The sequence below is a fragment of the Cryptomeria japonica genome, chromosome 5 (genome assembly GCF_030272615.1).
Source record: "Cryptomeria japonica chromosome 5, Sugi_1.0, whole genome shotgun sequence".
Classification (NCBI taxonomy): Eukaryota; Viridiplantae; Streptophyta; class Pinopsida; order Cupressales; family Cupressaceae; genus Cryptomeria; species Cryptomeria japonica.
The window spans coordinates 14,572,890-14,600,638 of NC_081409.1; the positions used below are offsets into that span (position 1 = coordinate 14,572,890).

Sequence of the window (27,749 nt, forward strand, 5' to 3'; positions counted from 1 at the left end):
TACAAGAGAAATAAATCAAGTACACTAGATTAAGAGAAAGGTTACCTTGATCAAAATATCATACAACCATGGTGGATTTATATATAAATAGGTCATTAACCTGTAAATTTGAAACATCGTAAGCATGTCCCAGGCTTTTCCACTACAGTGACACTCAGCCTTCTTATATGTGCAGTGCATCATAATCCAGAATACTTAAACCAGTTTACAGTTTTAGTGTTCCTGAATTGCAGCCTTCTCCACTCAGTTCAAACTGCAAATATACATATATATATGAAAAAGGAATTCCTGCAACATGAGTGATACCCATCTGTTCTTGTATTAATAATTAACCCAAGAAAGAAAAGGAACTTTTAGAAAAAGTTAATTCATCAGCTTGTGGATTACAGCAAAAACTTGACACAAACCAACTAAAAGTTAAATTAGCAATACCTCGTGCATCTTTGGTGCTACCAGAATCATTTCCTCTGGCAGGTCTAATCACATTGTAGATTGCAAAGACAATTGAATCAACATTATTGTCTCCTTTGCCTTTTTATTCTCTCAAGAGCACCCATGGGTTCTTCTCGTTCTCTTTGTTTTCTATCATCATCCCCTTCACTGTCTTGTGTCTTTGTGTTGTTTACCAATCCTCCAAAAACGGCAGATGGGACATCTTTTTGTGCAACTTCAACCCTTTCATCATTCTCGTTGTCCTCATCACTCTCTTCTTGCAATTCAATATCTTCCGGATTAGCAGTTACCTTCCTACCTCCATCTGCTGTGCGCATCACCCCAGCTTGGGAGTCCACTCCAGCACTAACAAATCCCAATGATCTCATTGCATCTTTCGGAGCCAAGCTGGAAACAGCTGCTGGCGCTAATTGTCTTTCCAAAACAGCCATTTCATCTTCAGGCACACCAGCCCGCTTAAGTGTGTCAACTGTCTCCTCAAGTGTCAGCTTTCCCTGATCCTTTTGCATCAAATATTCTGGTAGTATAAAATGTGTCTGCAATATAACATTTTCAAAGTCAGATACACAGATTTAACAACCTTGGTTAAAGAAAACATGGCAAATAACTGTGGGTTACTGCAAGTGCCCTCAGAATTGAAACAAACTTTTTGTGACATGAAAGTTAAACATTCATTAGAATTTGTGTAGGATGTGCAGATTTGCATTGTATTATTTCTTTTCTAATCCTCAATGAAAATAAAAAAGAATAATAGATATATTGCAGGAAAATGTAAACCTGACTGTAGCTAGCCGACACACTGCGTTTGATTCGAAGCATTTCCCTGAAGGTATCCTCATTCCCATGCTGTACCTCAAACTCATGCCACTTGTTCCAGACTTCTTGATCAGAACGTGGATCAGCCATTTGTGCACAGTATACATAAATATTACGTGCCCGATCTATCTCCCCCAATTTTCTCTCCAGCTCAGCAAAATTCATACACATTACCTTCACATATTTATCTGGTAGCTCTGATTCAATAGCTTTCTGCCATTGAAAGATGAATAATATTAGAATTTGTGACTAGCGATGGAAACAAAATCTAACTAAAAACTGAAGCACAGGCTTTGTTGTAGAAATGCTAAATGTCACTGAAAAAAACCATAATTTCTTAGACATTGCCCTAATTGTAAAACTAACCAGATAAATATCCCTGGTTTTGGGAACTCCAAAATTTTCTGCTGCACGAGCAATGTAAAGATCATATATCTCCATTTTCTCATGATCAGGAACAGCCTTTGCAGCGCGGTCATACACTTCCATTGCATGCCGTGCAAGTCCATAGTCCTCTTCCAACTTGGCATATTGCAAATACAATGGTTTTACATTTTCAGCTGGTGCCTGAAAAAACAGAAAAAAATGGATTTACTTCAGATGTTAGCAAGCAAAACCTTAGACATAAACCCTTCAAAAATAAAAAAGAATATAAGAACAATAATGTACAGGAGAGACATCTGTCGCTTATTTTTAAATGCAGAAATGATATTTGGAGAGATCAGAGGGCAAGTTGATATTCTAGGAAGATACTGACATAACAATGGGTATAAAAAGCAAGATAGACAAACTCTTGCAATGCATTCCATTGAGGAATGTTGTTCTCCATAAAGTGGCCTTGAGAACTTCCTATGAATTTCAAAAAATACATTTGAAATTGAGTCGTGGAACATATATCTAATTGCGCAGGAAGAAGGAGAAGGCACTTTTTGAGGTCCATCATGCCTGGCACCACAACTGACTGAAAGTGGTCATCAATGATTCAGGAAAATGGATAAGATAGGCAATGAAAAAGTTCAAATATACAGAAAGAAGAGTGAGGTCATGATAATTAGGTGGAATGGTAGTTTTCAGAACTCAAAATTTCATATTATGCAGAACAGGTTCAGATCTATTTCAATAAAAATTTGGAGACAAAAAAGCTACAAAAAAACAATTGACATAGTACAAAAAAGGAAGATCAAAGAGGAAAAACTGCAATGATTCTAACTACAGTCCGAAATCCAGCACTCTCAAAAAAGACAAATAACTGATGTGATGGGATGATCTTTCAAGCTGTTCAACTTTAGCCATAAAATTTTGGTGCACAAATCCAAAATAGATTATAGCATTCCCCCTATCATTCTTGTAGTAGCCAAAATAGTCACAAACATCTAACATATACAATGGTTTCCACATATCTTATAACACTTTGTACCCCAAAGAAGAGCTATTAAAACAACTTTAGTAAAAGAAACACACCTTCTCAACTGCTTGCTCAAATAAGTCCCTGGCACGTTCCAACTTTGACCCCTTATATCTGATTACAAATTTTGAGAGATAGGTCACCCAAATATCTTTCACATGTGGATATTTGAAGATTTTGACACCTCTTTCATATACTTTAAATGCATCCTCAAAATATTTATTCTCCTGATAGCCAATAAAATAGATAACAAAACTCAATAACCCTGTCCAACACGTCTGTTCCATAATAAAATTAAAAACAGAGAAAAGTCAATAACCCTGTCCAAAATGTTACCTCTAGAAGATGTGCATAATTTATAATGATTTGTGGAGTGGCAATCTTTAAATCAAGTATCCGTTCATATACTGCACGTGATGATTCTAGTGTTCCTAGACTCTCCTCCAAGTCCACATAGAATGTCCAAAGCTTCAATGACCTATGCAGCCTCATCTGTACTGGTTCATTGCCATCAGCAGCAACTGTACAAAGAATAGTTTGAAATTAATGCCAGAAATGGTACGATTTTTTTGGTCAGTTTTTATTACACTGAATATTTTTGGAAGATTTAAAATCATTCCAGCTCCCTACTTGAAGACAAACCCTGCAGATTAGTTGTAAATTTAACATTTATATTTTCAAGGACCTGAAGAACCTAAAACAGGTGCGTCAGAGTTTGAGGAACTTGAGATAAATAAATTAGCAACACAACTGAAAAATAAAAACAACAAAGTTCAGCTCAAGGAAAACAGAAAAAATTTCAGCTTGTTACATTTCTTCACTGGCAGAAAGAATCTAAGTTTGTTAAACTTCTTCACTGGCAGAAAGAGTCTCAGCTTGTTAAATTTCTTCACTGGCAGAAAGAGTCTCAGCTTGTTAAATTTCTTCACTGGCAGAAAGAATCTCAGATTGTTAGATTGCTTCAAAGGCCATGATCAAATATTAAATGAGTAGGAAAAATCAATATAGTACGTATGGCGGAGAGCATGGATGTGCCTAGAAGCCTTTTGTTTTTGAGAAAAAGGAATATATGATTATCATAAACTATCAATGAGGAAAGAAGACCATATTGCACTTGTAACTTCAATCCTAAAAACCAGAATCAGTGATTTTTGCTCGTACTCACAAGCTAACCAAAACTACCATGACCAAAATTTTTTGGGCAACATATATTGAAATTAATATTTGTTGGTCATTGACGATGGTACTTACAAAATATCATCAAAAGCACATCCTTCAAAATTAATCAAAGATGCTGAGCAAATCCCTTTATGAGATGTTATTTTCAACTCCTTCAGCATAGTAACAGAATTTTGAGTTCCAAGTCTGACCAAGGAGGACCATATAGACGAAGGGAAACTGTTTCAGTATTCTCATCTTGTGATTGATTTACCTATTAAAACTTATAAACAGCTTGGTGTATATTAGTATAAAAGGTTTACAATAGCATACAGTTACTGAAATGGCGTAAGTAAATATTCAACTGCAAGAGAATATTAAAAAACAAATGGGCTCTTTAGCAGTGTTATATGGTCAGCTAAAACAGAAACTGGGAAAAGAACCTAGATATTGAAATTGACATGTCCTTGTTTCAGCTTAAATTAAATTAATAATATTATTTAAGTTGGCCCAATAATCTCTAATTTTTAGGGCAACTTAATAATATTATTATACTTGTCTTCGGACATGTAGTGTCGCGGTTAAAACACTTCGTTGGTGAAGCGGCCACCAAGGTTCAAACCCCTGCTGGGCCATTGTGCTCGCAGGCCTTGTGTCTTCGCTGGGTCGCTGTGCTCGCAGGTTTGAACAAGTGAAGTGTGGGGATGAGGTTCCCCGATTGTGGCCTCACCAGTTCATAGCTCCGGGTCAAAAGCGCCTCACGTGGAGCCGGAGGGCATGTCATGCCAGCGTCACCAGTCACGTTAAAAAGTTTACCAGGCATTATTTTTTTTTAAATTATAATAATATTATTATTTTACTTAAAATAAAAGGTGTTTTTATACACTAGTATTAAAATAAACATATTTTTTAATACTTAAAATTAGAAAAAAAAATAAAACAAAATAAAATAAGAATTGAAAATTTGAAAGTGTTTTTATATAATCGGAGCAAAATTTAGGACTCAAGGACCCAATTCGAAAAGGTATATCACGGAGGTGCACGTTTTCAATTGGGGATCATTCAAGTTATCTTTTCCATCCAATATTCAGATTTGAGCAATTTGTTCAATCTGGAGCATCCAAGGATGAAAACCCTTGTGTTGTTCAGGATTTGAGAGGATGAAAACTTGGAGAGAAATTTAGGACTCAAAGACCCAATTCGAAAAGGTATATCAAGGAAGTGCCCATCTTCATTTGGGGATCATTCAAATTATCCTCTCCATCCAATATTCAGATTTGAGCAATTTATTCAATCTGGAGCATCCAAGGATGAAAACCCTTGGGTTTTTCAGGGTTTGAGAGGATGAAAACCCTCTTAGTTTCCACATTTTGGGTCAGGATGAAAACCTTGTTTCCCATTTCGCGTGATTCCATTCGGGAATCACAAATGTGCTGATTCGTTGAGGCTTTGAAGAAATTGTTTTAAGTTTATATGGTTGCTGCTACAGTGAAGCTACAGTGACTTATTGAAGACTCCAGCATTTTGAAGGTTCCATGTTGTTGCTACAGTGCGCTACAGTGCGCTACAGTACTTATCTCCAAATCAGCTTTGGGAGCCTCTTTGACCATCCTTTGGCAGTGGTTTCAATTGAGGGGCAGATCTGAACATTCATACAGGACTTTGGAATTAATTTGTGGCTGTTTCCAGCCTTACACTATCCATATGGCCCTCCATAGCCCAGCTGAACATTCCATGGTTACTGTTGTACTCCTTCAAGGGCAGTCATAACTCGTACCATTGGTGCATCACATTTGGCGATTTCTATGATGATTTCAGATCTGAATAGAATCAGCTTTCTAGATTATGTTAATCATGCAATCAGGTCTGTAACTGTCATTATCAGTGATGCAATCTTCCTCAAATCTGGCTTTTGTCACATTTTGAAGATGTTTAACCAAGTTCTATGCAACTTTATTCCCTTAGAGTTTCATCCTTGAATATTGTTGACATTGACAGTTAATTCATATATTTTCAAGTCATATCTGTATCTACACATGAAAATGTGAGCACTAACTACTCAGATCTGACTATATTTATAATTTATATGATAAGGGTCTTGAGTATATTTATATGATGAGGGTGATAAGTTGGTTGCCCCTTTCATATTGGACTATAAGAACGTCTTTTCATTTGGGCTAGTGCCATTCTTGGAGAAGTTGAAGTTGTGTTCAGCCACTTCAAGGATTTTGATAACAGTTTCTAGTTGATTGGTTTTGATTTCGATTCACTGTTTCAGTTGGTGCTTTAAATCAATATTCAGAAAATCAATAAAAAATCAGAGTATCAGCATAATCTAAAGTAGGGGACATTATAGAAATGCATCTTAACACTTACAACTAAAGAAATATAAAAAACTGGTCATAAAACTAATGCAAAGTAACCATTTAGTGCTCTTTATTTTCAGTTATATTTTGGTAGATAAGTGTGTCAGCATTCTCATCGTGTGATTGATTTACTTATTAGAACACAAACTAATGCAAAGTAACCATTTAGTGCTCTTTATTTTTAGTTATGTTTTGATAGATAAGTGTGTCAGGTTCTCATCGTATGATTGATTTACTTATTAAAACATAAACTAATGCAAAGTAACCATTTAGTGCTCCTTATTTTTAGTTGTATTTTGGTAGATAAGTGTGTCAGTATTCCCATCGTGTGACTGATTTACTTATTAAAACATATGATCAACACAACTTGGTGAATTTTCCCATGATATACAGTTACTGAAATGGAGTAGCAAATACTCAACTGCAAATATCAAAACACAAATAGGCTCTTTAACAGCGTTATATAGTCGGTTAAAACAGAAAAGTCAAAAGAGTAAAAGAACCTAGATTATGAAAAGTAATTTAAACAACCAAAGAAATATTAAAAATGGGTGATAAAACTAATGCAAAATAACCATTTAGTGCTCTTTATTTTTAGTTATATTTTGGTGGAAGTCCATTGCAGGAAGAAAAATAGGAGGTGCTTAGAGTCATAAGATCTAATGCATGTCATTTAAAACTCTCATGATTTTGATTCTGACTATGTAATGTTTAACGTTGTATTTGTGAATATATTAATATTATATATATTGTGATCAATCATTCTACATATGTTGTGAACTTGTGGGACATGTACAGCATACATCTAAGATGGGGTATTGTTACAGAATCAAATATTCACTCTTTTGGCTTTAACTGGAGTTTCAGTTTATGTTTGTTTAGGAAACTGCAAAAATACAAAATCTAGTTAATTAGTGGGTCCCCATGTCAGGTAGTGAGGACAATTTTATGTGCAGAATGACAACCAAAGCATTCATATTAAGCTGGGCGGCCCTGAATTCAAACTTTTCACAAGAAAAGATTGCGACTCATACATATAACATCTCAAGGTCTACCTAAGAATGCAAGATTAAAAGGTGGCTACCGAATTCAATGTTGTAAGTTGCACTGTTGTACTATTATACACCTGCATATGATGAAAGTCTGGTAGATAAGATTGCAAATTGTGTCACTGCATTGACATACTACTAATTTTTTCCAGCGAACAAATCCAATTATGCTAAAAGGATATACACCAGTCTGAAGTGATCTCTTGCTGGATTATTTACACAAATAATTGATTTTCCTTGATATTAAAGCTAATAAGAGCAAGTTTGTAGACAAGCAACATCTTCCAAATTTTAAGGGCATGTGATAAGAACATAGATGTTATCAATTCTAACTCCAGACTATACATGATATACATCATATGGTGATTCAAATGACATTGAATAAAGGGCAATATCTTCTGGAATTGGCAATGGGGCATTTTATTGCTCCAAAAGACAATAGAATATAAAATTGGCATTCTTGTGAATTACATAATGTTTGAAATCTCATATAACGATATTACAGAATGTCACGCTTGTGGATAAAATGGTATATTCTGCTGATAAATCCAAAAGTTTGCTAAAAATCCCATTATATTAACTTTTTGCATCAAAACAAAAATCTAGGATTCCAATTTTAGTCTTAATATTACTATAAGTCTATTTACAAATAAATAGCATGTCACTGAAAGTGAAATTTCCATAAGAGATTTAAACTCACCTCTGCGCTTGACTTCCACAGAAGGTTCTGCTGTTGCCCTGCGCATAAGTTCAAGTGCACCTTTAAAATTCTTGTGCCTCAACTCCATTTCTGCCCACTCACACCAAACACTAGCCAAATCATCCACTGTTTTGTAATTCACTTGCACAGCTTTCTCAAAAATTATCCTTGCATTTCCAACATCCTTGTGATTTTCATATAAGTGTGCAAAGGAAACCCACAAAGTATGTGGCTTCCCAACAGCTTTCATTGGATCCACTGTTTTCACAGCTTCAGTAAAAGTTAAGATTTGCCTTGTAGGATTGTCCTTGAAAAGCTTTGCTCTCTTATGCCACTCATGCACATTGTGAGGATTCTGTCTTAAAAGCACACTACTGACGAGCTCAGGCCGTCGGTTCATCAGATTCTCAAGTCTAGCCAACCTGGGATTGAGGAAAATATTTAAAAACCAAATAAAGGTTAGAAATGTTATGAAACCGAAATTTCAATCTGCCCTTTCTAGGTAGAATGTATAAACTCTCATTTAAAATGGATGAGACTTCTAAAAATTTCAATTAAACTAGAATAGATGTCTTAAATGTGTCTAAAAGGCACTGAGAGATATCAATACAATACAATAAATATAATACATTAATTACATTATTATAAAATAAGTAAAAACTTGTATTATTATATATACACTATTTTTATTTATGTAATTATTAATTATTCTATTATATTATATAATTATAATTAAATTGATATTATAGAATATTTCCATTTTTAGCTGGTGTGGAGTGTTCTGGTGGGGAAGACAAAGAATCCTCCTCCATTGTTCTCCACGCAGGCTGATTGATGCTTTCTTGGCTAATTTTGTGTCGTGTTCAGTTTCTTCTTGTTAATGGTTTTGGTTGTGTTTCTTTTTTAGTTTTCAACTGTTTTTTCGTATTGTCTAGTATTGTCTTTGTTTGGTTTGTTTGTTTTTGCCACCGTTTTTTATATTGAAAATCTTGTGCATACCAGTTTTTGGGTTTTGGGCATGGTAATTGGTCAGGTGTGTGAGGCCCTGCGAGCAGATAGTCTGTGGCTTGCTAACTTTATCCACATAGTGGAAGGCTTTATCATTTAGGAGGGAAACACTAGTAAAAAGGTGCAAACATTATATCTTTCAGAGATGCATTAATTGCATGAGAAAATCCAGAGGTGGGTGAAGATGTTGTGTTTGTTTTGCAAGATGAGGGACCTGTTCAGGCATCACTGCAAAAGGATGGCTTGCAAGGCGAGCAAATGGTTTTTATGCTGAAGCCTAATAAAGTTATGGAAAAAGTGAGAGAAAAAGAAGACGCAAGGGTGAAATCTGTTGGCATTTGTTTTGTTTACTCAAACTGAAGGCACCTCCAGCTAGAAATTTTTTGTCTAATTAGTTTGTTTATATGTGGTGTACAAAAATGGGGCTCTATGTTTCCTTTTGTCAAATGCTGCAGAATAGTTCATTTGTCTATCTAAAGAATAATAACATGCAAAAAACGCTTCTTTCTAGAGCCTTATGGAAAGTTGGTAGGTCTTTGTTTAAAGTTTTTGCTTGGCACCCCAGAGCAAATCCAAATGATATTTTAACTCTTCTCCTAAATGGGTTTAGGTTTGTAATGTCCTCCCCAAGTCTGGTTTTTGCTACCGTAGGTTTTAAGGGTATTGGGATAAGTGATAAAACTGGAAGATACCCGTTCTTCCTTCCTAAATATGAATATGCGGAATTTGACTTTACTGAGAAATAATATGATGCTTCCTGATTTATATCTATCCTTCTTCATGCATCTGTAAGAATTTGTAAAATAGTGAGGTTAAGAGGGTTAAATGTGTGTTTTTTGTAAGATGATTATTTAATGACGGCATTGCCCTTTGCTAAAAATGAATGCTGCTAGAAATCCTAAGTTAGCTAAAGATCCAAGGTGATGAAAATATTCAAAAATGTTTATAAAATGAGTTTAAACAATTGTATTGCCTCCACAAGTAGCTAAAGAAGACATTGACAAGTATTTGGTTATTCCTACTAGTTCTGATATCCAAAATTGCATAGGTAAGAGTCGTAATGTTCCAAACCAGACCAATTTAATTGATGAATTGAATAATACACGATAAGAGAACTTTTCGTGGTCAGGATCCTCCTGAACCTACTGTAAATTATTTAAATAACATGCTCTCCTCTCAGAATGCCTTGAAAGGCAGGGAGTAAATCTTGTGAATCAAACATACTAAACAGACCTCTAAAGTGCAGAAGCTTCCCAATAATGAGTGTGGTAGAAGTGCTTGATGATTATATTAACAAGGCTCAATGGAGATAGATGGTGTAAAGGTTAGTGTTTCAGGGGATGGGGGGAAGAGCAATGCTCTCCCTTGTTTTGAAAGACAGGTGAAAGGAAGCAATAATCTCATCCACCCCAATGGGTTCACCATATTTATCTTTTTCGTACTTTGATGAAGATACTAAGCTAGAATACTTTAGTTTTTTCCAGAAAGCATGTGAAGGGAATGGTGGGATTTCTATTCTTTGGAACCCAAATTTGTGCTCTAATGTTGTTAGTTATGATTCTTCTCCTTGTAATAGGTTCGTATAGATTGAACTAATTATTGACAATAAAAATTTTAATATTTGCTCAATCTATGCTCCTAATGATTACAAACAGATATCACATTGGTGGAATTGATTGGTAACTAACTTGAAAAAAGTCTCTTGGGTATGTGGTGGTGATTTTTATATACTGGAAGAAAGCTGGGATAAATCTAGAGAGCGTAAATTTGAATGGAAAAGCAATGAAGTTTTTTTGGATTAAGTTTAAATGGAAAAGTAATTTAGTTGAGCCACTGTATAAACATAAGAAGGACAGCACATACGGTTGACATGGTCAAGTTAAAGATAAAAGAAGGATTTTTTTCAAGATTAAATAGATTCACGCTAGATACTTCATTTTTTGGCATTCTTCTGGTTTTTGATTCTAATGTAGTCAAAATGACTCCTACCATTATTTTGGCTCACCACCCTATTGAGTTTTAATATTTCCCCTTTTCTAACCCTTCAAAGGTTCCAAGTAGTTCATCATTTGGGTTTTAATTTTGGTAAGTATTCAGTTGGTTCTAATATTAGCAGACGTAACAGAGAAAATAATTCTTCAATCAAAGCTAAGTTGAGAGCTGCTAGGGTGAGGAGTTGGAAAAAATCACCTCCTTTCGGTTGAATCCAATCTTCAAATTAGACCTTCTGATGAAAAATTGCAGTAAGAGGCTCTGGAGTTAAGAATATTCTCTTAGAGGCAACTGATTTTATCAAGCTAGAGGGGCTAAACTAAAACAAATGCAGAAGCATATGGATTTCAAAGAATTGATTTATTAACAGAATGAGCAAGACGCTCATAAATAATACAAGAATAGCAAGTTTCTAATAAGAAACTGCTGAGAAGATCGTAGACGATCTAACTAGAATAGAATATACACTATTGAGCATTAATACTAAAATTAACATTATTTTAATATTCTAATACCCTCCCTTAATGCTCAATCTATTAACTACACCTATAGACCCCCTGAATTTTACAAATTTATCAAGACCAAAGGGCTTGGTGAAGATGTCTGCTGGCTGCTCCGAGGTAGGAACATACAGCAACTGGATGGATCCGTCTTCAACCAGCTATCGAATATAGTGACAATGAGTTTCCACATGCTTGGTTCTTTCATGGAAGACTAGATTCTTGGCGAGTTTGAGCACTCCCTGATTATCACAGAACAAGGGAGTAGGACCTGCCTGGGAGACATGCATATCCGCAAGCATCGTTGAAGCCAAACCGCCTCACAAGATGCCTTAACTGCTCCCTGATACTCTGCTTCTGTCGAGGAGAGAGCCACTGCCTGCTGCTTCTTACTAGTCCATGTGACAGCACCAGATCCCAAACTAAACACATACCCTGCTGTAGACTTACGGTCATCAACCGAACCTGCCCAGTCAGAATCTGTGTAGCCACTGAGTATAGGATCACAACTCCGAGTGTACATTTTCCATAATCAGGAGTGCCACTCACATAACGCAGCACACGCTTCGCTGCTATCCAATGATCAGCCTTGGGAGCTGTCATGAAGCGTGAAATGTAGCTCACTGCAAAACTGATGTCAGGTCTAGTGGCAGTAAGATAGATGAGACTGCCCACTAGTTGCCTGAACAAAGATTCATCCACAACTGGTGAAGATGACTGAGCTGAAAGTTTGAGCCCGGGTTCCATAGGAGTAGAGGCAGGTTTGCAATCTTGCATTATGAACCTGTCCACAAGACTTCTGGCATACTTGGACTGAGAGAGAAAGATACTGTTCTCAGTCTCCCAAACTTCAACTCCTAAGCAGTAATGTAGAAGTCCCAAATCTGTCATATCAAAGGTGCGGCACAAATCCTGTTTGATCCCAGTGATCAAATGTGCTGAACTGCCAGTAATGATTAAGTCATCCACATAGACAACCACAAACAGAACATCATTACTAGTATGCTTGATATACAGGTTTGCATCAGATGGACTCCGCTGTAAACCATGATCTATCAGGTACTTATCAATTTTCATGTACCAAGCCCGAGGAGCTTGTTGCAGACCATAGAGTGCTTTGACTAGTCTACAGACCTTCTGTTCTTGACCAGCAACCTTGAATCCTAGAGGTTGCGTCATGTAGACTTCTTCCTGTAAGTCACCATTCAAAAAAGCCCTCTTGACGTCCATCTAATGGACTTTCCAACTGAATTGGGCTGCCAAGGCAAGAACGAGCCGTATGGTACTCATTTTGGCTGTAGGAGCAAAATTCTCCTCGTAGTCAATGCCTTCTTTCTGTGAGAACCCACGAGCAACAAGACAAGCCTTATACTTGTCTAGGGTTCCATCAGCTTTGTATTTTACTTTGTACACCCATTCGCAGCTAATGGGCTTCTTCCCTAAAGGAAGATCAGAAAGGGCCCAGGTGTGATTCTTCTGAAGACTCTGGAACTCAGCTTCCATAGCCTGTTCCCACTCAGGAATACCTTTAGCCTCTGAATATGTCTGAGGCTCAAAAACACTGTGTATGTTAGCCATGAGAGCAAAATTGACTGTATGCTGCTGTTTGCTCTTATTACGGGAGGTTCTACCCTCAATGAGCTCAATATCCCTGAGATCACCAATGGTCTTGGCCCACCATTTAGGCCGGAGAGTAGAAGTGCTAACATCTGGAGGAGCTGGAAGAAGCTCAGGAGCAGGAACAGGAGTAGCAGGAGGAGGATTATTCTCCGGAGGGAACTCAGGTAGTGCATCATCGAAAATAGATTCTGCATCATCCCTCCCATCAGGCGAACCTAATGGAATAAGAACACTGTGAGGCTGATCCTCAAAACTCTGCTCAGAAGAAGGGGACTGAAAGAATCCTCTGTCTTCATCAAATACAACATCACGACTGAAGATAAGACGTTCAGTGTCTATATCGATCAGTCTGTAGGCCTTATGGTGATCACTGTATCCTGTCATCATGAGTTTCTGACTTTTGGAATCCAACTTGGAGCGCTTAGCATCTGGAATCCAAACATAGGCAACAGAGCCAAAAACCTTCAGGTGGCTGATCTTAGGCTTCCGACCAGACCAAACCTCTTCTGGAGTCTTCCCCTTAACAGCCTGAGTAGGGGAACGGTTAAGGAGGTAGACAGCAGTAAACACTACTTCAGCCCAATACTTATTCGGAACACTCCTGTGTTGTAACATAGAGCGAGCCATCTCAACAACCGTACGATTGCGACGCTCGACAACACTGTTTTGCTGAGGAGTGTAGGGTGTAGTCAATTGGCGTTTGATGCCATGGGTATCACAGAAGTTGGAGAATGCAGAAGAACAAAATTCCCCCCCGTTATTTGTCCTAAGAGTAATGATGCTAGATCCAGACTCTTTTCAACAAAGGACTTAAACTTCTGAAAGATACTAAATACATCTGATTTGTGTTTAAGAAAGTACACCCACATCTTTCTACTAAAATCATCTACAATAAGCAAAAAGTATTTGCAACCGGTAACAGAAGATGTATTCATAAGACCACAAATATCAGCATGAAGTACTTGAAGTACCTTAGATGCGCGCCTAGACTTTCCAGGTGTGAATGAAGTCCGATGCTGTTTGCCAGCTTGACAGGCGCCACATACTCCAAGATGCTGAGTCTGAATATCAGGTAACCCTGAAACAAGTCCCTCCCGAGATAGCTGAGAGAGGTACTGAATGTTGAGATGTCCATATCTCTGATGCCACAAAGTGCTGAGAGGAGAAACACGAGCTGCCAGAGCCACTTCAGGAGAATCACCAGTGTCAAGAAGCCTATATAGGCCATGATCCTCTAGACCAACAGCAACAGTAAGACGAGTCTCCCGATCAATGATGGAACACTTGTGAGCACTGAACACCACATCTAGCTGAGGAGAATTCCTCATAATCTGACTGACAGAGAGCAGATTAAGTTCCATACTAGGAACATAGTACACATTCAGGAAGATGAGATTCCTGCCACCAGACTGTATCTGAACAGTGCCTCTGCCAACAACTGTATACTCCTCACCTCCGCCAAATACAACGGAATCATTGAAAGATGAGAAGTCTGTAAACCAGTCACGCCGATGAGAAAAGTGACGTGACGCACCAGAGTCGATGTACCAAGAAGAAGACCTAGCATGATCTGAAGACCGCTTAGCCATAAAGGCATAAAAGGCAGACTCCTTCTGCTCGGAATGTTCAGCAACATGCGCCTTCTGGTGTGACCCTCCCTGCTTCTTTTGTTCAGAAGCGAGCCTCTGACGACAATCTTTCTTCATATGGCCATACTTGTGACAATAATTGCACTGCACATTTTTCTTCTTAGCACCATCCTGTGTCTGAGAAGAGCCTTTCTGCTGAGAAGACTGAGAGGACTGAAATTTGCCTTTATCCTTGTGAAAGGATTGGGTTGTGAAGGCATTTTCCAAGGAGGCTGACGTAGTACCACTACCAAACTGTTGTTTCCAACGATCCTGCTGTAGAAGTTTGGTGCACAATTCTGAAAACTTCAGATCAACATTAGTGGAAGTAATATTGAGGGTCTCAATGAAGTGTTCATACGATTTCGGAAGACTTTTCAAAGTGATTACTACCATGTCTTCTTCCTCCATAGTCCGACCAATAACTTCGAGCTGATCTCGAATGTCCTTAATCCTCGTGAGGTGTTCCTGTAAGGACATCCGTTCGTCCATCATAATGGAGAATAGCTGATTCTTTAGAAAGAATGCTCGGCTCTTGTCGGATGTCTCATGAAATTCCTTCAGATGCTTCCAGATGTCGGAAGCTGTCTTGCCGGAAGGAATCTGCGGTAACTGATCATCAGTCACTGAGAGTTTGAGAAGCATAACTGCCTCCCGATTGCGTTCATCAAACTTATCTTGATCTGCACCAAGTGTACCAGGACTGAGCTCTTTTCCCAAAACAAGCTGGTCAAGACGCCTATATTCAAAAATGGTCAACATACGCTTTTTCCAGATGTTGTAATTGTGGCCATTAAAGCGTTGACTGCCTTCTAACATCAGATTGGTGAGAGAAGCCATTTGCACATTTCCCAATGTACTGAAAGGTGAGAGAAAACCCAGAAGGAATCTGAAAACCAAATTCAAATCCGTTGGCTTGAAAATCGAGGCACGAAAAACGATGCACCCAGAAAAATCGAGCAACTACCCAGATTAGGTTTCAAAAAACCCACCAAGAATCTGCAAGAAAATTTTATTTTCAATGAAAACTGGAAGGTAAACACCTTAATCGAAAAATTCAGAGGGTTATGGAAGCCATGAGATGCCCAGAAAAAAGATGCAGTCGAAGGAAACTTGGTACGGGAGCCGCGTCACCAATATAGATGTCCTCACGCGGTTTTAGAACCCACAATAACGAGCCTAAAACAGTGCGACGTCTGCAGGTCGCGCATAGAGCCGCGGACGCAAAATACAGATGCAAAAAACAGTGCGACGTCTGCAGGTCGCGCACAGAGCCGCGGACGCCGCTGGACACAGGTCACGACGACTCTGCAGGTCGCGCACCAACCACGAACGCCGCCGAACATAGGTCGCGACGACTCTGCAGGTCGCGCACCAACCACGAACGCCGCCGAACACAGGTCGAGACGACTCTGCAGGTCGCGCACCAACCACGAACGCCGCCGAACACAAGTCATGACGAAACGCAACTGTACAAACCCGCGAGGTAGTCACAGGAGCTAGGAAACTGAAAAACCCTAGATGGATTTTTAAAAACCAGAAATAATTTCGAAAATTTCCACTAATTGGAAATTAGAATTAAAAAAATTTCGAAAAAATTTCTCCTATAGCTCTGATACCATAAAACAAATGCAGAAGCACATGGATTTCAAAGAATTGATTTATTAACAGAATGAGCAAGACGCTCATAAATAATACAAGAATAGCAAGTTTCTAATAAGAAACTGCTGAGAAGATCGTAGACGATCTAACTAGAATAGAATATACACTATTGAGCATTAATACTAAAATTAACATTATTTTAATATTCTAATATAAACATAGGACTAGGAAGGCTTTTCAGGGTCACTACAGTATTTTGTTTTCTTATATTGGTAGTAATGATTCAGTTCTTAAAGCCAGAGGTATTATTTCAAAAGCTGTCCCTAGTAAATTTTGTTATTAGGAAGCAGTTGACTTGGATTGTGCCCTCTCTTTAGATGAAATTTAGCAATTGGATTAGTAAAAATATATAATTAGTTTACAATGAGGCTATTAAAAATGCTACCCTAGGGGAGCAAATTAATAATTGTATCATTAAGTTGGTTCCAAAAGAAGAAGATCATACTCAATTGAAAATTTGGATGTCTTACAAGAATTATGCTAAAGCCCTTGTTACTTTTGTAACGTCGGTCGTACTATTTCATGCTTCCGGTATATATATTAATTTGATTACATATACTAATATGTTAACGTTAACTAATGATAAATAAAACCAAAGTTAACTTATCGCGTTTGACCAACAGTTACACCGTTCATGGTATCGGGTGGTAAAGCGATTCTCAAACAAGTCGCACTCCTTCCGATCGAGTAAGTAAACGGTGACTAGTTTATATACTGTGGTGAGAGGTACGTAGGGAAGAGATGTGTCTTCCCATGTGGGAAGACATATCTCTTCACTACATAACCCCTCATCCACTTATATAGCATGCTTACATTGAGGAGAATGTACACACTAAAATTGATAAGTGTGGTGCATCTTTAAAACACGCTATAGCAGATAAAATACAACTTTCAGATCATATCTTCATCTCTTCTATTTTGATCACAGAATTTTGAGAGAACTTAACATGGTATCAGAGCGAAGTTAAGGAAGATCATATAAAAATTTTGTAACCATCTCATAAACTTTCACCAGGCTCTTACTAAGATCACATTCCCATAATCCTAATGGCAACCGGAGTTAGGTTTGAAGATAGATTAGATGGAGCATCAAATTTTGTATCTTGGAAATTCAGGATCATGCTTGTTTTGAAAGAAAATAAAATTGACTCCCATGTCAAAAGTGAAATTCCTGAACCCTCTGATGATACAAAGAAAATTCAGTGGAGCAAGGACAGTGAGAAGGCCCTTAAGATAATTGTGGATTCAGTAAGAGACCACATTGTACCAGTTATTTCTAAATATGAGACGGCCTTTCAGATGTTAAAGCACTAGCTGATATTTATGAAATCAACAACACTAGCAGGGCTCTCACCCTAAAGAATCAACTACACCATATAAAGATGAATAAATGAGAAACAATTACATCCTATTTCTTGAGGATCACTGAGCTTAGGGATCAACTATCCACTATTGGACATCTAGTAGACAACAAAGAACTTGCTATGATGGCCCTAAATGGACTTCCTACCTCATGGGAATCGTTCATTCAAGGAATCAATGCTCATTCTAAATTTCCTAAGTTTGATAGATTGAAAACCGATTGCATTCAAGAGAAATCTTGGCTTGTCACAAGAGGAATAAAACAAAACAATGGTAATGAAGACATTCAAGTTCTAAACTCTAATTCCCACAAGAAAGGAAAGAAGAAGAACTTTAAGAGAAAGAGGGACAACAGCTCAAATGGGAAGAGGTCTTCAAAGAAGAAGAGAGACATTTCTGAAGTACAATGTGTTAAGTTCTTTCAAAATTCTGTGATCAAAATAGAAGAGATGGAGATATGATCTGAAAGTTGTATTTTATCTGCTATAACGTGTTTTAAAGATGCACCACACTTATCAATTTCAGTGTGTACATCCTCCTCAATGTAAGCATGCTATATAAATGGATGAGGGGTTACGTAGTGAAGAGATATGTTTTCCCACGTGGGAAGACACATCTCTTCCCTACGTACCTCTCACCACAGTATATAAACTAGTCACCGTTTACTTACCCAATCAAAAGGAGTGCGACTTGTTTGAGAATCGCTTTACCACCCGATACCATGAACGGTGTAACTGTTGGTCAAAAACGATAAGTTAACTTTGGTTTTATTTATCATTAGTTAACGTTAACATATTAGTATATGTAATCAAATGAATATATATATATATATAGATATCAGAAGCATGAAATAGTATGACCGATATTACAAAATTAACACTCCCTCTTAACTAGGGAGGGCACATTTCATGTTAGAGAAAACATCACAATTCATCCATTGATTGCTATGTTACCCCAAGTTTCCGAGACGGGGGGACGAGTTTCCGAGACGGGGGGACGAGTTTCCGAGATGGCAATTTTTTTTGCCAAATTTGGGGACGAGGGGGGACGGCAAAGGGGACAGCTATATAAAATATAGGGAAAATGTAAAATATATAGGAAAATTCTAAATGTTCATATGAAAACATGGATAAAGCATGCATCTATACATTATATTCATATGAAAACATGGATATAGCATGTGTATGATACTATGAAAACATTTTAGAATGCAAGCATGGAACATACAACATTATCAATAGACTCAATACTCAATATGCACTCATAATTCAGAATTTCAATTCATTCACATTGTCAATATGCATATCATAATAGATATTAAAGAAATAACATACAAAATGCCCAAAGGCCACACTGCTGCCAAATTGTTTCATTGTCAATTGCGATATGGAAATCAAAATAGTACTAAGTAAATACTAAAAAGCAAAGTATAATATTTATTATTTAATATTTTATTATTTAATTTATTTTCTATTTATAAATTTTAAAATTTATAATATGAATTAATTTAAAATTATAAATATTTGACATGAATTAATAAATTTAATGTTGCCTTTTAATTTTTGATAGAGGGCCCATGTTAGAAAAATAATAAAATATAGATAGTCGTATTTTGATTTCATAACTATTCAAATTCAATAATAAAAAAATTGATAGTCGTTTTTTAAATTTTTTCAATATAGAGGGCCCATGTTAGAAAAATTAAAAATACGACTTTTTTTTAATATTTTTCCCTAGCTCTAGATGTGCATGTGGGGGACATCTAGCCGTCCCCAATCGTCCCCAGCCGTCCCCAATCCGTCCCCTCAAAATTCTGACAATTTGGGGACGGGGGGGGGGGGGTGCCGTCCCCGGGACTAGGACGAGGGTTTTCAGGTAGGGGACGCGTCCCCGGGTTTCGTAGATTGATTGTGAAGAGAGGAGATATCACACCATAGTGATATTCAAAGATATGGTTCAACAATGAATATCAAGTCTCATGATACTCACCATAACTCATACTTATCAAGTAAGGTATGTGCACTGGCATCAAGTCACATGATGCCTACCATACTGATAATGATTTCATGGCATGTCCACGAATATTATGTTCATAACATTCACCATGAAGATCTCTATCATAATTATGGTTTATTTAATGATATCTACCATAATGTCTCAGAGATATATATACTATCATGACATGTCCACAGATATCAAGTCACATGATATCCATCAAGATAGTTAAATTGATAATTGTAAAATCGTCACCTTACAATATCAATTTGAAACAAGTGTTCATTATTGAAAAGTCGTCACCCTTCAATAATGTTCACAGAAGGCCCGTGCAGTCATGGAGTCACACACATGACAAATAAAAGAGTTTACACACTAAACATCTTTAAATATATTAGTCTATCAGAATAAATGAGAGACTATCTCAAAATTAAATAACATTTTCAACCATACCAAGTTTATCTCTAAAGTGTTCAATCTTGATCTTGGAGAGAGGCTTGGTAAGAAGTCTATAATTTGATCACCTGTACTAATATAATTCAGTCGGATCACATTCCTTTCCACCATATCTCGAACATAGTGATAAGGAATCTCAATGTGTTTAGACCTGTCATGAAATACTGGATTCATTGAAAGCTTGATGCAACTCTGATTGTCACAGTAGATGACAGTAGGATTTAAGGGCTGACCAAACAATCCTACAAGCAATTTCCGGAGCCATACAACTTCTCTTGCTCACATGGAGGCTGCAACAAGTTCTACATGTTTATATTTCAAACCAAAACCAAAACCAATAGTTCCTCGAAGATATCTCAAAATATGCTTTGCAGCAACAAGATGTATTTCCCTGGGTTCACACATGAACTGACTTAGTGCATTTACAGCATAACATATATCAGGTCTTGTGTTTACCAAATACATCAGAGATCCAATAATCTGTCTGTAGAGTGTAGGATCTGCAAACTCTGATTCTACAGCTGTTTCCTTTAGTTTGTGCAAATTTGTCTCCATAGGTGTAGTCATGGATCTACAATCCAACATTTTAAATCTCGAGTACATCAATGGTGTATTTTCCTTGATTAAGGATTATACCATTTGCCTGCTGCCAAACTTCCAATCCAAGGAAGTAGTGAAGAATTCCTAAATCTTTCATATCAAACTCAGAGGCTAATTCACATACCTGATGCCAATGCACATACCTTACTTGATAACTATGAGTTATGGTGAGTATCATGAGACTTGACATTCATTGTTGAACCATATCTCTAAATATCACTATGGTGTGATATCTCCTCTCTTCACAATCAATGGATGAATTGTGATGTTTTCTCTAACATGAAATGTGTCCTCCCTAGTTAAGAGGGAGTGTTAATTTTGTAACGTCGGTCATACAATTTCATGCTTCCGATATATATATATATATATATATATATATATATATATATATATATATATATATATATATATATATATATATTTGATTATATATATATATATATATATTTGATTATATATACTAATATGTTAACGTTAACTAATGATAAATAAACCAAAGTTAACTTATCGCGTTTGACCAATGGTTACACCGTTCATGGTATCGGGTGGTAAAGCGATTCTCAAACAAGTCGCACTCCTTCCGATCGGGTAAGTAAACGGTGACTAGTTTATATACTGTGGTGAGAGGTACGTAGGGAAGAGATGTGTCTTCCCATGTGGGAAGACATATCTCTTCACTACATAACCCCTCATCCACTTATATAGCATGCTTTAAGGAGGATAGACATATCTTGATGGATATCATGTGACTTGATATCTGTGGACATGTCATGATAGTATATATATCTCTGAGACATTATGGTAGATATCTGTTGGCTGATATCATTAAATAAACCATAATTATGATAGAGATCTTCATGGTGAATATTCTGAACATAATATTCGTGGACATGCCATGAAATTATTATCAGTATGGTAGGCATCAAGTGACTTGATGCCAGTGCACATACCTTACTTGATAACTATGAGTTATGGTGAGTCTCATGAGACTTGATATTCATTGTTGAACCATATCTCTGAATATCACTATGGTGTGATATCTCCTCTCTTCACAATCAATGGATGAATTGTGATGTTTTCTCTAACATGAAATGTGCCCTCCCTAGTTAAGAGGGAGTGTTAATTTTGTAACGTCAGTCACACTATTTCATGCTTCCGATATATATATATATATATATATATTTGATTACATATACTAATATGTTAACGTTAACTAATGATAAATAAAACCAAAGTTAACTTATCGCGTTTGACCAATGGTTACACCGTTCATGGTATCGGGTGGTAAAGCAATTCTCAAACAAGTCGCACTCCTTCCGAACGGGTAAGTAAACGGTGACTAGTTTATATATTGTGGTGAGAGGTATGTAAGGAAGAGATGTGTCTTCCCACGTGGGAAGACATATCTCTTCACTGCATAACTCCTCATCCACTTATATAGCATGCTTACATTGAGGAGGATGTACACACCGAAATTGATAAGTGTGGTGCATCTTTAAAACATGCTATAGCAGATAAAATACAACTTTCAGATCATATCTCCATCTCTTCTATTTTGATCACAGAATTTTGAAAGAACTTAACAGCCCTTGCTTTCAGAGTCCAAAAGCTTTTGCCCAATCTTAACTCACCTTGTCAAACAAGTGTTGTCAAAGGCAGATATATTTTAGATAACTTGGTTGCTAGCTAGGAGGGGTTGCATTGGGCTAAGCATTCCAATCAGAGTGTTGCCATAATTCTTCTCAACTTTGAAAAAACACATAACAAAATTCAGCAGCCCTTTATTATTTTAATGTTGAAAGCATTGGGGTTTGGTGAGTATTTTTACAGAATGTTCAATGTTCTTTTTAGAAATATGTCTGCCCAAATTAGTGTGAATGGAGAACTTACTGAATCAATCTCTCTTAAGATGTCTATTAGACAGTGATGTCCTTTGGCCTCTTATCTTTTTGTGTTGACTGCTGAATCAATCCACTATTTTTCGAGGTACCTCTCTATGGGGTTGTGAGTTAAGGGTTTATGTTTGCCTTCTGAGGAATCAGCTATAGATCATCAATTTGTTGATGATACAACATTTTTTGCCAATATCGATGAGCATAACTTGAGTAATCTGGTTAACAGGTTTAACATATACCATGTTGCTTCTGGTTCAAACATTGTTGTTCATAAGACCAATGTTCATAGTTGGAATGAGACTTATCCTAATTGGATTTTAGATAACGGTTGGAAGTGCATTAACCCAAATGTGTTAATAAGGTATTTAGAAATACCCTTTTCTACCCTTCTTTAAAATCTGTGGGATTGGGTTATGATTTATGAAAAAAGTGACTCTTGAGATTGTTAAATGGTAAGGCAACCTTCCATCTTTTACAAGCAGGTTTCAAGTTTGCCAAAAGATTTTTTCTTCATATAATATCTATTTTCCAGCCTGTTGATCGGAATCGTCCTCTCAGATTAACCAGTTAAACAAGCTTATTATAAGTTCTCTTTGGTCAAATGGCAAGAGTAATAGAAAAAGCCAAGAAGGAATGCAGTTTCTTGGGATCAGTGTGTTAAATGCAGTTTTTTGGGGATCACAGATTTAAAGAATATTTTTTTGCCTGGGATCTATCTGGCAGTGAAATGGATCATAAAAGCAAGGCAAGGCAAGGCAATGGGGCTTGGAAGGTTCTTTTCAGAATTAAATTTGACAATAGTGTCCCTAAGTTGAAACAGGCAATGGGGCTTGGAAGGATCTTTTCAGATTTAAATTTGACAATAGTGTCCCTAAGTTGAAACAGACTTGAAATGGACTACATACACTAGATATTCATTATGATATATTTAAAATTAAGCCATTTTGATTTCAATATGGAAGATTTGGCTTGCTATTATATTAAAGAATTCACCAAAAGGTGTGAAGTTTTGTAATGTCCCCAATTTTTAAGTGACAATTAATTAAATTGATTTTTATTAAGTTGTCAAAAAAAAAAAATTTCAAATGATGACTTCATATTAATTAATTTAATAAATAATAATAAAGTAATAAAATATTATTATTGTGTCACTTTATTAAATATATTTCTCCAGCATTCTAGATCCTTCCTGGAGATCTTTATAAGGGGGTTCCTGGTGATGTATTGGACATGCGGGGATTTGATAAAAAATTTCTGATTTCTGGACACTAAAACCTTCGGGGGTTAACAGGAGAGCTGGACGAAAACCTAGTTCTTCCAAATGGGTGGATTCGTGACGGAGTCTACATCTGGGCCAGATTTGTGAAGTCTCCTTTGGAGACAAATTTGCAGTAATAAAGGTGTCTGCAGACCTGAGATATTTTCTATCTATTTGGAAAATGAAAAAATATTTTATTCTGGACTTATATGCCGGTGAGCTATGATATGTATCAGGTTTCTATTCTGCGGAATAAATAAAAGTTTAAATAAAGTCATGGCTGCGATGAGCTTGTAGATATTATTAAGGAGCCAATACAAATTAAGATTAATCTGAGTATTCTGTTTGATATTTGGTGGGTCCCAATTTATAATTTCACCTTCATTCATTAGTCTTGGCATGAGGGAAGTATATAATGTTGATTTATTTGCGGGGGGGCGTCCATCTCATATATTCAAAGTCTTCAGCATTTTTTTTTCGATCGGTGAAGTCTTCAGTATTTTCGATATCCTAAGGTGGTGACTATTGTTTGCATTGAATATTTCAAATTGAACTTTACACATGGGAGGTGACAGTAAGAGCTAGGGTGAAACGATGAGAGGTTCAGAACGGCCTCCATACATGTGCCGGATTGTTCTATTGGCATGAATCGGAATTAGGAAGTTAATAGGTCCGTTGGAGACAGAGGCATGATTATTGGTTTACAGTGATACCTGTATAAGGGGCAGATCGTGGAAATAAGGGAGAGGTGGCACCACTTCCAGGCGCCATAATCATTGGCAGCTTCATCGCTTCTTCATTCCCAGGCAGATTGCAGTCATCGCAGGAATCAACCAGTTCAATATTTTGAATTCCAGAAGGAACGGAAAGTGTGCAAAGCAAGAGGGGTCCGGTAACCCTTATTTCACAGGATGTCTTTGACACCTGTAAAATAAGGCAAAACAATTTGCAGAACAGCACAATCATATTGCCATCTCTGACTGGCACGGGTAGCATTCTGAATGTGAATTGAAATTTTGGCCCGATGACATCTGTAATTCGATCATATGTATGAAATCTGGAATGTTGTATTGAACAGTCACAATATATCTGATTTTTTAATAAAGATGCATTTTGAAATTATTTTCAAATTTTCTGTAATTTGTTTATGTGCTTGGAGTGCATTGTGCTGTTGGGTATCTTTCAGGTTTTCAATTCTAACAAGGATAAGTAAGATGCTGGGTTTCTGGTCTTTGTGGTCTTTAGGGGGTAAAATTTATCTTTTAGCCTCTATGATAGGATGCTCTTCTAAGGCTTGGTGTAATAAAAGTATTAAATGTATTGATAATGTCTTACGTAATGGTAGTTTGGTGCCTTGGGAGCATACCAGTGCAAGTTTGGTTCCCAAAACAGAAGACAATGACTTATTAGATGTATTGAAAGGTAGTTTGGTGCCTTGGGAACATATTCAGTGCAAGTTTGGTTTCCCAGAACAGCAGTAGACTTATTCAATGGTTCTGCAGGTCTTCAAAGCAATTTCAATGTTATTTTGTGGGATGGTACTCTTTGTAATAATATTCAGTGGTTTGGTAGTAAAAAATTCTTTCAAGCTTCTCCAAAATATTCATATGCTATCTTATCCGATTCAGAGGATTGGTTTAGCAACCTTAACGTTCGGACATATTGAAGGTACTCTTCATTTTCAATTGGCAGATGTCTTTGAAGAACTTTAAATCATAAAAAAAATTGGTCTATAGAAATTGAGACAAAACTAGTAAATAACTGTTGACCATTTTTTCTTTGAAAACAGAAAGAACGATTTTTTTCAATTACAAAACTCAAAGATAATTTTCCAATTGAAAAAAAAGACTTGCCTCAGTTTATATCAGCTGATTTGTTATGGTCCAAAGTTCCCAGATTTACTTGACTATTTGTTTTGGAAATGGGAAGAAGGGTTCTTTTCAGTTACACACCTCAAAGATATTTTCCAATTGAAAATGAAGATTTACGTCAGTTTCGATCAACCAACTTGTTATGATCCAAAGTTCCCCAGATTTATTTGACAATATTTTTTGAAGATGGGAAGAAGGATTCTTTTCGACTACACATCTCAAAGAATGTAGAACTAACTTCATATAAAAATTTCAATTTAGTTCAAAATGCTTTCAAATCAGAAAGAAGAATTATTTTCAAGCAAACATGTCAAAGAATGTAGAATGTAGAAGTTCTTTCACATAGATTTTCAATTCAGTGAAAAAGGGAGCACATACAACCATAAAACGAGAAAAACAATGTGAAAGTGTTCACATTCACAAAATCATATGAATCCCATCTACACAGAGACAAAATGTTTGCCACTAATATCATCCATACCTGAGATCAATATCATTGTCATCGGACAGCCAGCAGCCTGCAACGACATCCTTTGCCATCTTATCCACTGCTCCCTTCTTGCCCTGAGCACTCCCCGACGCTGGCTTCTTCGCTCCCTGCAACTCCCCATCGCCATCCTCTTCATCCTCATCACTAAGACCCATAGTCTCCATTTTTGCCGCTAGCATACTTTCCTCAAACTGTGTATATGCATCAAAGATAATACTAAAATCCCTAACAGTAATCACCGCCATCATCCCCTCCTCATAAATATCCCTCGCCTTCTCGAACAGCCCACGCCGGATGTAATAATCTGCAAGGCTCGTCCACAGCCTCCCAACCTCATCACTAAACTTCCTAATTCCCCCTCTGATAATAGCATCGACCTTCAACCCCTTCACCTCATTGGCATGTCTGGTCAACAAATCGCACAACTCGAGCCACAATTGATGCTTCGTCTTCCCCTTTATTGACCAAAAACCCGCATCGTTCAAGACCCCGGCGAGCCGCTCCGCAGCCTCTTGCCACAATTCACTGTTAAGCAAGAATTCAATAAAATCTTCAATATGAGTTGGATCAAACAACAAATACCTTCTGTAAACCCTAAGCGATGTTTCCACTGGCACCCCTTTCTGACTAACGAATTGCAAGTAAGGTTCCCAAACCCTATCATGTTGCGTCACAGGCAACGAACACAAAGCCCTGTCAAATGTCCTCCTCGCCCGCGTCAAAAACTTCTGCTCCGTCAAAATCTGCAGGTACATGATCCAAATCCTAGGCATCTTGTGCATTGTGACCAAGGCTCTCTCAAACGTATTGTTGAGATTTTCATATTTGCTGTGCGTTATGGGGAGGCCCCGCACCAGGGCCATTTTCTCGCGGAGATACGCGTGCCATAGCTTATAGCTTCCCGGCAGCGCTTTGACAGCGCGCTCGTAGATTATGGCCCTTCTCTCAAAAGGAGCGTCGCGCCGTGCAATCAGATAGCGCCACCACAGCTTCAGCGTGAACGGGTTTCGCAATATTTCTTCTTCGTACACCAGATCATCTTCGCTGGGCAAGAGATCCTCCATTTTTAAAGGCCAAAGAATTCTTCACCCTGGGAAAGATTTTAGGGCAAAATCCAAATTTCTGAGTCGTTTGGAAATTTTGACAGGAAAAGAAAACGAAGCATTTGAAGGCAAACTGCTGAGAAGTATGGACTGATGAACTCGGAAAGAGATTTTACGAGCAAAATACCATTTTTTTTTTTGGCCCTTCGAAAGATTTAACCAGAAAAAAAATGCTTAAGCAAGTATTTTACGGGAGTCAAATTTAAAATATGAATTTACTAACTTGGCGAAAGATTTTGAGCAAATATTTTGGAGTACGAATCTTGAATCCTCTCAAAGATTTTACATGAAAACAGTCTGTAATTAAGTACAAATTTTCTTACCGTGAAACTAGTTTAAATGCAAATCTGTTTTTGAACTCC

The 27,749-nt window shown here is 37.1% G+C and overlaps 1 protein-coding gene across 4 annotated transcripts; it reads right to left on the reverse strand.

The window, feature by feature from the left end:
* Positions 1-27,749, reverse strand: LOC131077991 (uncharacterized). Of its 4 annotated transcripts, none has more exons than XR_009113698.2 (8): positions 26,276-27,749; positions 7,948-8,369; positions 3,011-3,195; positions 2,731-2,901; positions 1,636-1,836; positions 1,231-1,482; positions 433-989; positions 1-253 (listed from the first exon to the last, which is right to left on the reverse strand). XR_009113698.2 is itself a non-coding variant. In XM_058015604.2 (7 exons), exons 1-7 carry the CDS (start codon positions 27,346-27,348, stop codon positions 516-518), a joined length of 2,778 nt encoding a protein of 925 aa, XP_057871587.2. In that variant the 5' UTR covers positions 27,349-27,749; the 3' UTR covers positions 1-515. The 4 variants fall into 4 exon arrangements, 1 of the variants encoding a protein (XP_057871587.2); XR_009113696.2 differs by having other exon boundaries at positions 1-288; XR_009113697.2 differs by having other exon boundaries at positions 1-310.